This window comes from Aphelocoma coerulescens, chromosome 3 (assembly GCF_041296385.1).
Source record: "Aphelocoma coerulescens isolate FSJ_1873_10779 chromosome 3, UR_Acoe_1.0, whole genome shotgun sequence".
Lineage (NCBI taxonomy): Eukaryota > Metazoa > Chordata > Aves > Passeriformes > Corvidae > Aphelocoma > Aphelocoma coerulescens.
In genome coordinates, this window is record NC_091016.1 from 11,360,163 (window position 1) to 11,373,639 (window position 13,477).

The following is a 13,477-nucleotide window of genomic DNA, read 5'->3' on the forward strand; positions in this document are numbered from 1 at the left end:
TTGATATTTTGTTTTGAGTTCCACTTTCAATCTTTTTTTCTGATGCGTGATCTCTGTCCCTAACTCCACATATCCAGTCATTTTCCTTCAGCGCAACCCTTCCCATGGTCAACAGACATGTTTTCACCTTGGATTTCTTGTATCCTCTTCCCTTAAGTCTGTTGTTGCCTTTTGGTTTTGTTTTGGCTTTTTTTTTATGCTAGTATTTCCAGGTCTTGCTTAGAAGCTTTCTCTCACCCATTGTTATCTTCTAAAATGTCACTGAGACCATCTGCTTCAAACTGACTGCTGAGCAATTCTAGTTCTCTAAGATCATTTGCATAGACATTATTTTTCCAGACAGACTGTCTTCAGCAAAGAACTCAGTAGCAGAAAAAGCAAACAAGTCTGGCAAAAGCAGCAAGCATATCCTTTTAAAATAAATGAACCACATATTTTCATTACTTTTAGTACCTCTCTGCCATAGCTGCCTAAGCTGAACATTTGTCTACATGGATATTAAACAGTGGCTAAGAGTTGGATTCAGGAAACAATTTCTGTGCATGGATAATCATATTCCTATTTAGCAAGCAGACATGTACATGCCATAGTCTCTTGAGGCTTTCAGCACAGGCCTAACCTCAAACCCTTCTTTCAAGGGCTTTATTTTTCTGTTTTGTAAATGTATATTTTGCCTGTAAGCTATTCCTCTCTATTCAGTTTGGATTGTACCCTCATTAAATAAGTGTAGGAGATTACGTTCACTGGTTATCTCAAGAGTTTTCACTTCCCTGTTAGGTACCATGTTGCTTAACAGCCCCTCTGGTCCTTATGTCTGGAAGTAATAAATCAAAGAAAACCCAAATTGCTTGAAGAGGTAATTACACCATTCATTCTCCTGTTCTCTTTGCACAGCCCTGCTGGCCTGCAGGCAATGCATGCTGAAAACCATACTGTTTACTGTCTGCATTATCATGTCACTAAATTAGTATATGTTCACTCTGACACTTGGCAGCATAACACTTGCATAAATAAATGCTTATTGAAAAGATTCTGCCTGCAACTTAAAGTTTATGTAACTAGAAGCTGTGGAATAGGCTCCCAGTTTCCAACTGTCTTTTAACTTTGAAAGATCCATGCAGTTTCACATGGCGATGGCACAAAATATTTTATCCTTGGTCTTCATTCCTGTGCCTAGTAACTGCTAACCTTCCTGGGCTCACATATCTTAGATACAGAAGGAGTCCCTGCTGTAGCCCTCTCTCTTCACTAACAACATTTAACACAACATGCAACAGATCAGGATCCATGTGACTATAAATAATGCTGCCATTGTTAATATACTTGTAACAGTAATAAAATATTCTGGTAGTACAAAGCAATGAAAATGGTCAGGGAAGTATTTTTAAATTGAGAAAATTATCTTGAAGTCATCTAAGATAAATGTATCCCAAGCTCTTTAATCTAGAACCTCCACACAGAAACACTGCTGTTGCTTGGCTTCATCATGCTTGGCTTTGCTGCCGTAACTCCTACATCCATCTTTTCATCATTGTACTAAAATGGCCTAGATGTGTTTTATGAAAATCCTCTTTAAGACAGTCATGGCTGATTACCAAATCAGCCCAAAGTGGAATGATGGTAGCTGTGCTCTTTCTGAACTCATTTACTCATAGTTTCAGCTTTGCTTTGCTCATACCTACACTGCTCATTATCAAAACAAACCAATTAAAACTTGCCTTTATACACTGTCATAAGATGATCCACAGCAATGCTAACAGATAGACATACCTTTAAAGAGTTTCTAGAATCCTAAAGTGACTTTTATCCTGTGGCTGTAGTGGGCCAACTCAGCAGGGGATTTTTCAGCTCAACTTCTGTGGCAGTTCCTCATAGCATTTTACTCCATTCTTTTCATTCTGTACATTCAGTTATGCATGTTCTCCTATGTTCTTGATACACAAACAATATAAGCTTTATATTCTTCTATATTCTCTAGTTTTTGCTTTTCTTCATATAGGTCTGTTCATTCCCTGTCCTAAATAAAAATGTCAAATAATATTGTTTCACTTTCTTTCAACTGTGGCTTTTCTAACTATGCATCCAATTCTTTTCTTTGGAAATCTCAAGCGTTTTTAATCCCATTTCTGTTCCTCTAAATGTGGGTATTATCTTTGAGCCTGTTCCAGAGTCCACTTAAAGCATATATGCTCATTTCACAGCTTCAGAAAGATAGGTTTAAGGGAGACTCAGAGTTGTGCCAAAGGATGCTAATGTGTTTTGTTCTCTCATAACATGAAATTTAATTATTGCAATATTCTGTATCCAGCTTTTCAGAACACTACTGCTCATGCATCTGCTAGGATGAATGATTAAAAATGAAAGCAATTTAAATCTTGGACTTAGGATTCTGTTCACTTCCACAGCAAGGAAAGGAGTTCTTCCAACTTTCTCTGACATACTGGTCTCTTGGCATGGCACCATCCTTAAAAGTTAGTACTTCATGGACCTCATAGTGAATGCCAATTATTTGTTGTAAAATAATTGTAGTATTTAATGGTTGTTTAAAAATGTAGTCAGCAATAAATTTGGGAACTGGAATTTTTAAACTAATTTTGTATCATTTTTTAAAGCACTTTTAGTTTTCACTGGTAAAGCTAGCATTGCTGTTTATTTGCCTTCTGTTAGACAAGCCAGAATTTATGGGGGAACCTTAGTCTCTTTTACTGGAATACCTGATGAAATTGAAAAAATTGTAGGTTTTTTTATCCATTTTATCTATGACATTGGTTGTGTCTGGGAGACCCTTAATATTGTGTGATGTGTCAGTAAATAAATAGGATACAAAAATCAAAATGGCCTTTAAGACACAGACTAAAAATTGATTAAATGCTAGGTTCTTAAGTATAATTACAAGCTGGGAATCATTGCCGGAGTTGATTTGATTGTGCAGAGGTTCCAAAGGACTGGGGCCAAGAATTATCTCTGCTAATCCAGTATATCAATATAAACTCATTACTGATAAAGTGAGTAGGTGTTGCCGTCTGCAGCGGCTTGTCGGTGCTAGAGCATGAGGTGCCGCAACCTTCCTAAAAGCGTCTCCTTAGTGAAGCCACTCAGCATGACCACCACACACTCACATGCGTACATGCACACACGCACAGATAGCTCCAGGAATGGATCGATGACAAAGAGCCTGGAAGGATCTCTGTGTGGGGTTCCACAGACGGGGCTTATTGCACTCACATCACGAAGGGTTCCAGGAACTAAGCCAGAGAACAACGCAAGGTCCAGGTTTAAGTAGGGCAGCGGATCGAGCATCAGGGACCAATGATCTGAGGGCACAGGGGCGGTACGCGGGCGGGACTAGGGTATGGGAGCCAATGGGAAACTCTGAGGGAGTGGTGATGGCGCAAGGGCCAATGGGGGGAACCTGGAGTGGAGAACCTTTAGGGCAGGGACATATATGGTAACAAGGGGCGGAGAGGTCAACAAGCCAACCAGGTAAGCAGAACTGGGGTACATTAACATACCAGAACAGATCATCCTGGGAGAAGCCTCTTTTGTCACCCTAACCTGGGGAGGTTCTCTGATACTAGGGACTGTCTCACCAGTGGACTCTCTTTGTTCCTTGATACCACAGGCCCACCGGCCACCACAAATAAGTTAAAGAAGAAAGCCATAAAGTATAAAAGAGATGAGTGCTGAGTGATCTGGACTGTTTGGAAAGCTCCATGTAGGTAAATTATGTGTATTTTGACCAAGTAGAGTAATAAATATCTAGGTACAAAGATTGTTGGCCATGTGGGATACAATAACCTGTCCTAGAGAGCAGCAGGCCTGAAGACTACTCAGGGAGGGTGAGAGGTCTGTGAGTCAGCATGAGCACTTGCTGCACATCAGGGAGACTCGGTAGCATGGAGGCCGAATCAAATCCTCAGCTGGTGAAAGACTGGGTCCCAGTAAGAATAGAATTGTGATGTAACATCCATTTAACACTGGCCTGACCTCTGCTGAAAAAATATCTGAATTGTGATGTAACATCCATTTAACACTGGCCTGACCCCTGCTGAAAAAATATCTGATGCACCTACAGTTCACAATTCAAGGAGTAACAAGATTTATGGCAACGGTTGAAGGGATGGAAAATATGACTTACAGGAAGACATTCAAGGGAGTGTTAATTCTATGTCTTTATCATCACAACCTTAAAACTCATCTGGAGAAAATAATAGTTCAGCAGTTCCATGAAAAAATTCATAGTGACAACAAAACCTAGAAGTCAATGTAGGACTGATCAGCATTTTCAAGAGAGGCAGAGTTATAACTTTTTAGAAATGAGTGTAAGCACTCATTCATTTCCCCAATGGCTGTAATAGATCAGTCTTGATTGTTAATTCAATGTTTGTATGTTAAGGAAAAAAAGGACTACAGACCACATGCAAGAGTCAATGACAATAAGCCCTACAGTTAACCTAAAGTACTGGGTGAGAAATCCCAGTAGTCCTGTCTGGTCTTAAACTTCTGTAGTCATCAACATAATGACTATTTTTCTTTAAATTGCTGTTTTTGATGGAGTTTTTTCGGTGTTTAGATTTTACTTTTTAAACCAGTCTTTCCTAAACTAATCCTTCTTAAAATTTGTATTATTTTTTAACATCCCATAGACAAAGCCATCAAAGCTTGCCATTGTGAGGTCTACAAGCTATAGACAGTGGGTGCTCCCTTGTTGGCAATGTCCCTTTAGTGGCACCAGCTTGCAGAGCAGTACTGCCAGGTGGCAGTTGCGACTGTCAGAATATGCACAGTGAATGACCTAGTCACACCCCTCACCCAGACCTGTTATGATCCTCATTTCTGGATGTGTGCAGGATCTTGCCTTGCTGGTTAGGGGGAGCCAGGAGGGCTGCTCCATTGCCTTTATTATTGATGTTCCTCTTTCTATGGACTGGCAACAAAATAAAAAGAGGTGTGTGAACCAAGGGAAGACCTCTGGGGAAAGAAAAACCTACATACAGGAATTTAAAGTAGAGAAAATGCCTTTCCCCGGCTTTTATTTTCCTTTTGTTTCTGATACCAAGGAACAGCTGTGGATGGAAACCAGTAGGGACTCCACTGGTTGTCAAGCAGTCACCAGTAGGTATTATTGATCCAGGAGTTCACAGGCCCCAAGTTACCTGGAAACACTTTAATACTGGGAAAGATATTGTAAGGAAAGGGGTTGCTGACTATTGATGAAAACAAACAACTTGGCTTAAAGAAATAATATATAAAGTTTAATAGCTGTCTCTGCTTAGAACAAGCATCTAAAAGCTGAATTCTACAGACATAATCTCTTAATGAGACTGCAAAGCTGTTTTCTTTTTCTCCTGTGCCACTTCTTGTTTTACCTTTCCCCCATGTTTGATTTTTTTCAACATCAGTCATTCATTTACAACACTTCTGTTGATGTAACTCGGCTTCGGATTAGGTTTCAAGTTGCCATTTCCTTTCTGTTTGAATAGGGATTTCTTTTATCCAGAGGAAGGAAACCAATAATTTGTCATGACAAACCAATGCTCACTTGGATTCACAGTCATGTGGTCAGCTCTTCTGTCATTTTCTAAAGCATTTTAAAATAATGGAAGAAGTCTTTTTTGTGATTTCTGATTTTTCCTTTGTTTTCCCCAATTTATTTAATGTCTGTACTCCATTTGACCATTTGCTGGACAGATTACAGTAAATCTATCATTTTGTTTGTTTTAAAGGTGATACTAAGTTTTTGTGCTTTCTGTGCCCCAAGTCTTTCCCAGGGGATCATTCAGGGATCCATCAAAGGATTAACCTTTGGTACGACAAATTACCAGATGTATCTGTAGGAACTAGCTAAGCTATACTTTGCCATAAATTTACATAATCTGTACTGTTCCTTTCCAATCAGAGTCATGCAGATGGCAGATTATTTACAGAACTGAGCTCCCATACTTTTTAGGTGCTGCTATCACTGCATGGATTCCTCCATTGCATGGAACACTCTCACTCCTTGGCTGTCTCAGCACAGGGAAGGCCCAAGTACTTTCCTGCCAGTCATCCCCTGAAAACTGTTTGGGGATTGCTCAGGGAGCCTGGACACCTGGGTGCTCCTGAGCATCCTGGCAGTATAGACTGCGAGTCAGTGCAGAGGGAGGAGCCCTGGGCCTGAGGTTTTCCCTGGCTTTGCCCTAGGACTGTTTGACCACCTCCCTGTCCCTTTGCTTTTGCGAGAAGAGGAATGGGGACAGGTTGCTGATGGCCCTGTGAGCAGCTGGTGCAGGCTTCTGGCTAGAGAGGGAGGTTTGGGGGGAACTCCAGATATTTTGTGTTTGCTGGGCCGAAGACATAAGCTGAGTGCCAGCCCCAGCGGTGAAGGTCCTGCCAAAGTCTTTCATTCTGCTGTCCCCACAGCCAACCGTGTATAGGTTCCAGCTTCGGGCCGTCCGCCTCCACTCGGCAACCCTCCCCCTCAGCCCCATGGGAAGAAGAGCCGGGCTCGGCTAGAGGTATGGGGGGATGGGGGGGGGCTGGTGCCTGCTGTGCGGGCGCAATCGGTGGGTGCGGCTTTGTAGGGGCAGGACTGTGGAAGGTGGGCGTGAGGCGGGGGTGGGGTGCTGGGGAGGCGTGCGGAGTGTTCCGGGAGCCGTGGACTGGGGGGGGGGGGGGGGGGGGGGGAGCCGGGGCGATCCTCCCCGCCCATGATTGGCAGCGCGGCGTGCCCCCCCTCCCTCCCCATCCACCTCGGCTCTTGCTGCCCCTCGGCAGCCGCGGAATACAGATCCACACCGCCCGGCCGGTGCTCTCCACGCCGCTCTCCTCCTACTCTGTCGCTCTCATTTGTTTTAATTTTTTTTTTCCCTCCTCCCCTCCCGTCTTTTGGGCGCTTCCCGCTCGCCCGCCCGCTCGGCGGGCTGCCTCCGCGGGCGCGCAGCGCGGGGCCATGCCGGCGGGGCCACCGCTGCTTCGGGGCTCCCTCCTCCTCCTCTTCCTCCTGCACTTCCTCGGCGCCCCAGCCCGCGGAACCGTCTACACCAACCATTTCTTGGTAGAGCTGTACGACGGGGGCCAGGCGGAGGCCGAGCGGGTGGCGGCGGAGCACGGCTTCGGCGGGGTGCGGAAGGTAAGCCCCCCGCGCATGGTCGGAGCGCCGCGGTGCCCTTCACGTTGGGCTCCGGGCGTGCGGTGTCGTGCTGTGGGCATGCCGGCGACGCGGGGGTGGCCCCGGGCCGGTTCTGCCTGCCGCTCACCCGCGGAAAGGGACGGTGCGGAGCGCGTCCCGCTGTGCCCGCGTTAATCCCCGCTTCCCGAGGGGCTTTGAGGAATAGCGGTGCCAGGAGCCATTGCAAGTGCTCCTCGGCACTGGCCCAGCAGGGTGGTTATATTGGACTGGAGAGAGAGCGGAGTTTCCCACATGGTAACTCGGTGCCTTTTGACTTACTATGTAAACATCCTGCCACGGAGGAGCGGGCATCCTGCGGGGCTGGGGCTGCCGCCCAGGGCTTCCTGAGCGCGACTGCAACTGCTCGGAGCACCTGCGAAAAAATGAAAGCCTCATCTCTATGGAGAAGCCTGCACACAATTTAAATAGAAGATTTCACAGGGGTTTTGACACTCAAGTTTGTGATGCTCGTGAGCTTCTTAATATCTCTATTATTTTCCTAGAGAAATAGGATTACTCTAGGCTGAGGAAGTTGCTTAATATTAAGCATGATAAGCAATGAATGCTTCTCACTAATGAATGTAAGTTGGGAAACCTCAAGTGCCATTGGAGGTTGTTTTTGCTCCTGAGGTCCTAGAAAATCAAATGCAGCCAGAGTGGCAGGTCTCCTCCTGGCTCCTAGAGTGTCCAGCTCTGCTAGAAATCTCTCCCATTCAAATAATAATTAGACCTCTAAATATTTCAGGGTACAGTAAGACCTGGGGTGAAAACAGGGGGAGAGGCTGATAGAGTGCCCTAGTCAATAAAATTCCTGGCAGACTTGCTTGGAGGAGTGTAGAAGGAAGGCAGGCTGTGAGTGTTGCTGCTGCTTGTTTGTTTTTTTTTTCTTTTCCTGGCAGTTATGCAATGACAGCCTGGTCCTACATCCAAGGAAATGAATTATAATAGCACCCTGAACTTGAATGAGTGAAATGGCTTTAAACCTCGATTTAAAAATAAAAATTAAAAAAGCGTATCAAGTGAGACTCCCTCCCTCAGGTTGCCTCATTTCAACTCCAGTGGGAGCTTGTTAGAGAAATGAGGACAAGATCATTGTTGCTGTGATCGCAGCTAACTCTTGCTTTTGATAAGATGCTTTTGTTCTAGGCTCACAGCCTTGTCCTGATAGTGACAGAGCTGGGCTGCTGATACATTTGGGAAAGGATTAATTGTGGGGATTAGGTTTGGTTATATGAAATTTAGATACAGCTTTTTGGTCAACAGTTTTCCTCTTCTAGTCTCTTCCTGATTGTGCTCTCTTCCTCCTATCCTGAGGTTATCTGACAGATAAGGCCTTATTAGGATAGAAGGGTATGTTCCTGCATAGCTCAATTTCTTATGACTTTTGCTAGATGCTTTCAAATCATCCTGTAGTCCAAGTGGGGAAGAGACAGGGAGAGAGAGAGGATTTTGTAGGATGGAGAAATGCAGCTTCTGGGCTGCTAGAATCCTCTCCCCTCTACCATGCTTCTACCCAGGATGCCTTGACCACATTAGGAGACTTCTTCCTGGAAATCAGCCTTGTAGCTCATCTCAGGAGAGAACTGGAGGGAAATCCCTTGGGTAAGTCAGTGCAAGAGGAGAGTACCTGCTTTCCGGGACGTACCACTAGAGGGCTGTTTCTTGTGGGTATGGGTGTCTCTGAAGCCCAGCAGAGCCACGGTGTGATGTGTGTGTGTGCTCATGGCGTGGGGCAGCAGGTGGTTGCAGTACTTAGCACATACTGTCTCAAGGTTTGTGGGTTATACTGTCCCAGTCCTTGAAAAGCTAGTAAGCCTCCCATCCCTCCTCCCCAGCTGTAAAGGAAGTACCACCCTGCCTTTTGCAAGGCATTAAGTTTAGGGAAGAGGAAAGGTTGGTAGGGTTTGACATTTTGCTGGCTGTGTTGGAGGATAATTCATGAGAGGTTGATAGCAATCTTCATTCTTAACGGGGTTTGGGTGGTGATAATTGGCCGCTAATAAAAGCTTGTGACGTTTATGCCAATGGCTCTTCAGTACTGCTGAAGAGTCTCCTCTCTGTTTTGCTATCATCAGGCTTGTCTAGCAGCTCACAGTCTGCAGACTCAGCTTTCATGGTGGTAACGACAGTGCAGGAGGATGAACGTGGCCGTGTGTAGAGAAGTACAGAGCTGTTGATGGGAAACTCCTGAGGGAAAGTACTATGTGTAGACAAGCTGTCTAATGAAATATTCAAAAAATACCAGCACTTCCCCCCCCCCCCCCCCCCCCAAATTACACCACAAGCAGAAGTGATCTTTTATACACTTCAATGACACATGCTGTTTGGATGATAAATTGAGTTATTTACTTAAAAAAAATGGGTTTAACTTTAACCATATTGGAGAAGAGCCATTGTCTGAAAACAATCACTTTTTTTTCAGTGCAGGGACTTTCCCAGTAGGAACACAAGAGCAGATTCTGCTTTTTTTAGTTGTGTAAGAATTTAAGATGTGTATGAGAAAGATCTCTTTTATGCCTGTTAGGGTATCGCAGATCTCTTTTAACATGACTTTGTGGGAGCTGTTTTTTAAATGGGGTATTTTTAGTGCACATGTTTTTTTCCCCAATAAGCAATCTCTGAGCAAGTGCATGTTACGTTTACTTAACAGCAGATTTCTGCAGAAATGCACGAGAAAGCATTGCCTTTAAGATTAATGTTATGAACTGCATGATGTGCTTTCTAATTGAATCTTTGGCCATGTTTCCTACCATCATTCTGAAACGACTACAAGATATCAGGTGGGCTAAATGTGTGCTTTAAATTCAGTGCTCATGAATTGATTAAGAAGGGCTTGGTGCTTACATAAACAGGTGCTTTTGTTTACGTCTAGGATCCTAACATGAGTCAGTGCCAATAATAGTAGTCAGTTTTTCTTTAATCTTCCCTGAATTAGTCCTGAATACAGACCTCTTTGTACTGCTTATTGTGCTCTTTGATTTTTAATGTTTTCAATTTTTCAATCCATTTTTACCTGCTAAAATGGATTCTGTGTATTTCTGGTGAAACAAATAACTGTGATAAAACATACTTTTTTTTCTTAAGCATTCAGGAATTGTGAGAATGCCCCCCTAATATTGTGAGAAGTGCAAAAAGAACAAGTTTTTGGTTTTGATTGATTTATTTGATTTATTTGCCTCTTGGCATGGTTGCCACCAGAATACATTTCTTAATGCAGGCTGAAAAAAGCTGCTTTCTGACCTTGCCTTGCAATTCTCAATTAGTTTCTAACAAGGAGAGTTGGAAGATGCATTTAGAAAGGTCTTCTATTTGGAGATCAGAGTTTAGTCATCTCTTTCAATTTCATCAACAATAGTGAGACTGAGACAATCCACAAAATGCCACCATAACTAAAAGGCTTCTAGTAGCATTGAGGTGAAGGGTTTTAAACAATTAGCATTCAGTGGCCTCAGATTTTAAAATGAGAACCAAACATGGATTTCAAAATGTGGAGAATTTTATGTTTATGTTGCCCAAAGCTGGTCTATTTTTTCCTTGCTGTATCACCTCATCCTATCTCTCACTAAATCAGTGTACCTCTCGCAGCTGTGACCTCTTTGCTTCCTGTTTTTGCTTAGGAGACTGCTGGTTGAGGACCAGGCTTTGTGGAACCACCCAGTAATTTCTTGATGAAACACTGGGAACATTCAGGTTTTCTTGTTTTTTCTTTACATTGCATGAATATGGACTTATCAAAAGCAAGACTTAACAGGTAAAGAAGCTGTATTTCTTGCTGCAGCAGCCCACTTCCCTGCATTTAGGCTGAGAGCCTGTGAGGTGGGAGTTGATGTGGTGTAGAAGGCAGACCTAGAGGCAGAATAATGAGTTTGCAGCCCTGGGAGCTCTTTGCAGGGATTTCCATCAGGGATCCTGAACATTTCATCCTGGAATGCACATGTTAAAGCCTTAAAATGCCCTCCTGGGCAGGTCAACCTCTAAATCTGGGAAATAAGTGTTTGCCTTGCTTCTGCATGCCCAGGAGTCACTGTGATGGACAGATGGCATTCAGTACACGTGAAAAATGCTGTTTGTGGATATGGGTTTGGATGTTGTGTTTATAGATGTGTGTATTTATATACATATGTATCTTTCTTGTTCCTTTTCCCCCAATACCTAACCTTGGTGTAAAGAAGAGAAGGGAAAGGGAAATTCTTAGCTAGGGTCCTGGCACACCCTGTGTCCATGCTTCACAGTTAAACATGCTTGTGTTACTTTCACATGTGCTGCTAATCCAAGGGCTGGTGGAAGTGTTAATTTTGTAATTAAGTGTAATTGTGGCCAAGTAAAGGCAGCATGGAGGGTGCAGGAGTGCTCCAGTGTGGTTCCGTTGCTGAAGCAATGGAACATCCCATGCAAAGAGGAGGCAGAAAGCTCAGGCCTCTGGACATGGGCCGGCTGGAGTCCAAGGACTCAAGATCAAGCCTCAGAATGCAGTGTTTCTGTGCATTAATATGTGTTTCATAATTTATTAGCTTGTGTTTTATGCTGGTCTAGAGGAAAGGATGTTTGCTTGCAAAAGCATTTCTTTATTCTAGAAACAGAAAAACCTCTTAGCCGTGGAGGATACAATGTAAATTTTTTGAGGAACCCCAGAGCTTTAATTTTCTAGATTTCACTGTTGCAGTTCTGTCTTAGTAAGACAAAAAAAAAAAAAAAGGCTATCTCACCGTAGCAACGAATGCTTCAGTTTCCATCCTGATGTGTGTAAATTAGGGGGAAGAAGCATTTGAATAGCAGGAAAAGTTTGATTCTACTGTGGGCAGACACACTGCTGGGTGGTGATGTAGACCTCCCTTTTCCAGAAAAACACGTGAAAAAAGTAACTGGGGAAATGCAGTGAGAGAGCAGCTACCTGCATCAGCAGGGAGCCTTGTTGGCTCCTCACAGGTGGAGTCCAGGTGTGACATTGGGTATGGTCTGGAGAGGCCTGTTCGCTCCTATTTACACTTGAGACAAATGTTAGTGGAATCAAAAATGAATTTTGCTCTGCTAGAAGTGAGTTTGCCTCATATATGGAAATACCGTATTTCTTTAGAAATGCTGCTTTTTTTTTTTAAATTTTATTTTGTGTTCTGCCTTAGATGCATAAACAGCTCCAGGAGTAAACACTGGCTAACTGGATGGCTTGGAACAAGCAAAAGAAAACCCTATTACTTAAATGTAATCAATTATGCACATGAAAGCTGTAAATCAAGAACATCTGTAAACCACAGGCTCAACTACATCCCTAACCCAGTTTCTGTAAAGCTCCTTCTCTACCAGAGACTCAGATTGTTTGCTGGTGTGTGTTCTATTTGAGCTATAAAATAATTACCTTGTCAGATTTTACACTTGTTTGAGTGTAAAACAAGGTCAGTCTCCCCTACTATAGATCCCTGCTGTAATTGCTCCATTAGTTTTGAATACGCGGTGTAGTTGTTTATTAGCAAAACATGCAGATTAAACCTTACCTTTATAGATTCTTGTTTTGTTTCCTGAACTGCAGTTCAGTGAACACAGAGGTATGAAATTCTGGCTGTTTATAAAGCTGCCTGCATTTATAATTTTATTTATTGCATGTTATTTGAACTCATTTGCAAAATAGAACATGTGGTAGAGAGACAAGTGCAATTCTTTTTGCACTTGGTTTTTTCTTGGTGCTGCAGCCTGACGGGGAATGTGCAGTTATCGGTTTCCATTTACATTATATTTAGTTTTGCCAGTGTGAAGGAGAAAACATTTAAAGAAGTGGACAGCATTCCCTGAACACTGTGATCCCAGGACTGAACATGCTGTGTATTAGCCTATCTCCTGCAATCTAGCCCAGAATGCCTGTCAGTCTGGGGTCTCCTTCCTTCTGCCCAGATAACTTTCTGGCAGATGACTTTCAGACTATTCCTGGGCTCTACAACATCCAGATATATGAATTGCCTCTGTGTGTTTGACCTTTGGGATCCCGTATATTGTGGGTCTCTCTGTGGTCCTACTTAAAGCTCTTATTCTTCTAGGTGGGCTTTTCAGATGCTGAAAGCAGTCTAAGGGCCATTACTGAGAGGCAATATGGACATCTATAGCTGTTAGCATATCCAGAATCGAACTCGTCCCCTGACGTTTGTCTGCAGAGCTGTGCAGTGAAAGGATAACTGTTTATTGCAAGAGTCCCCTGCTTTGGAAGACTCGTGATTTTGTATCAGATGGAGAGATCCCATTGTCATGTCTAATCAGACCCAGATGGTTTAGGGTACTGCAAATGAGGGAGGGCAGTTTGTTTGTAGTTTGGCAGTTCAAATCCAGATTTAAGTTCTAGAC

General features: G+C 43.4%; 1 protein-coding gene across 2 annotated transcripts in view; it reads left to right on the top strand.

The window, feature by feature from the left end:
- Positions 1-6,717: 6,717 nt before the first annotated feature.
- PCSK2 (proprotein convertase subtilisin/kexin type 2) overlaps positions 6,718-13,477 on the top strand; it is a 122,856-nt gene continuing 116,096 nt past the window's right edge. For both annotated transcript variants that reach the window (XM_069009030.1, XM_069009031.1), the window contains exon 1: positions 6,718-7,111. In XM_069009030.1, coding sequence (XP_068865131.1) covers positions 6,932-7,111 — 180 coding nt within the window. In that variant the 5' untranslated portion in view covers positions 6,718-6,931. The remainder of the gene's footprint in view (positions 7,112-13,477) is intronic.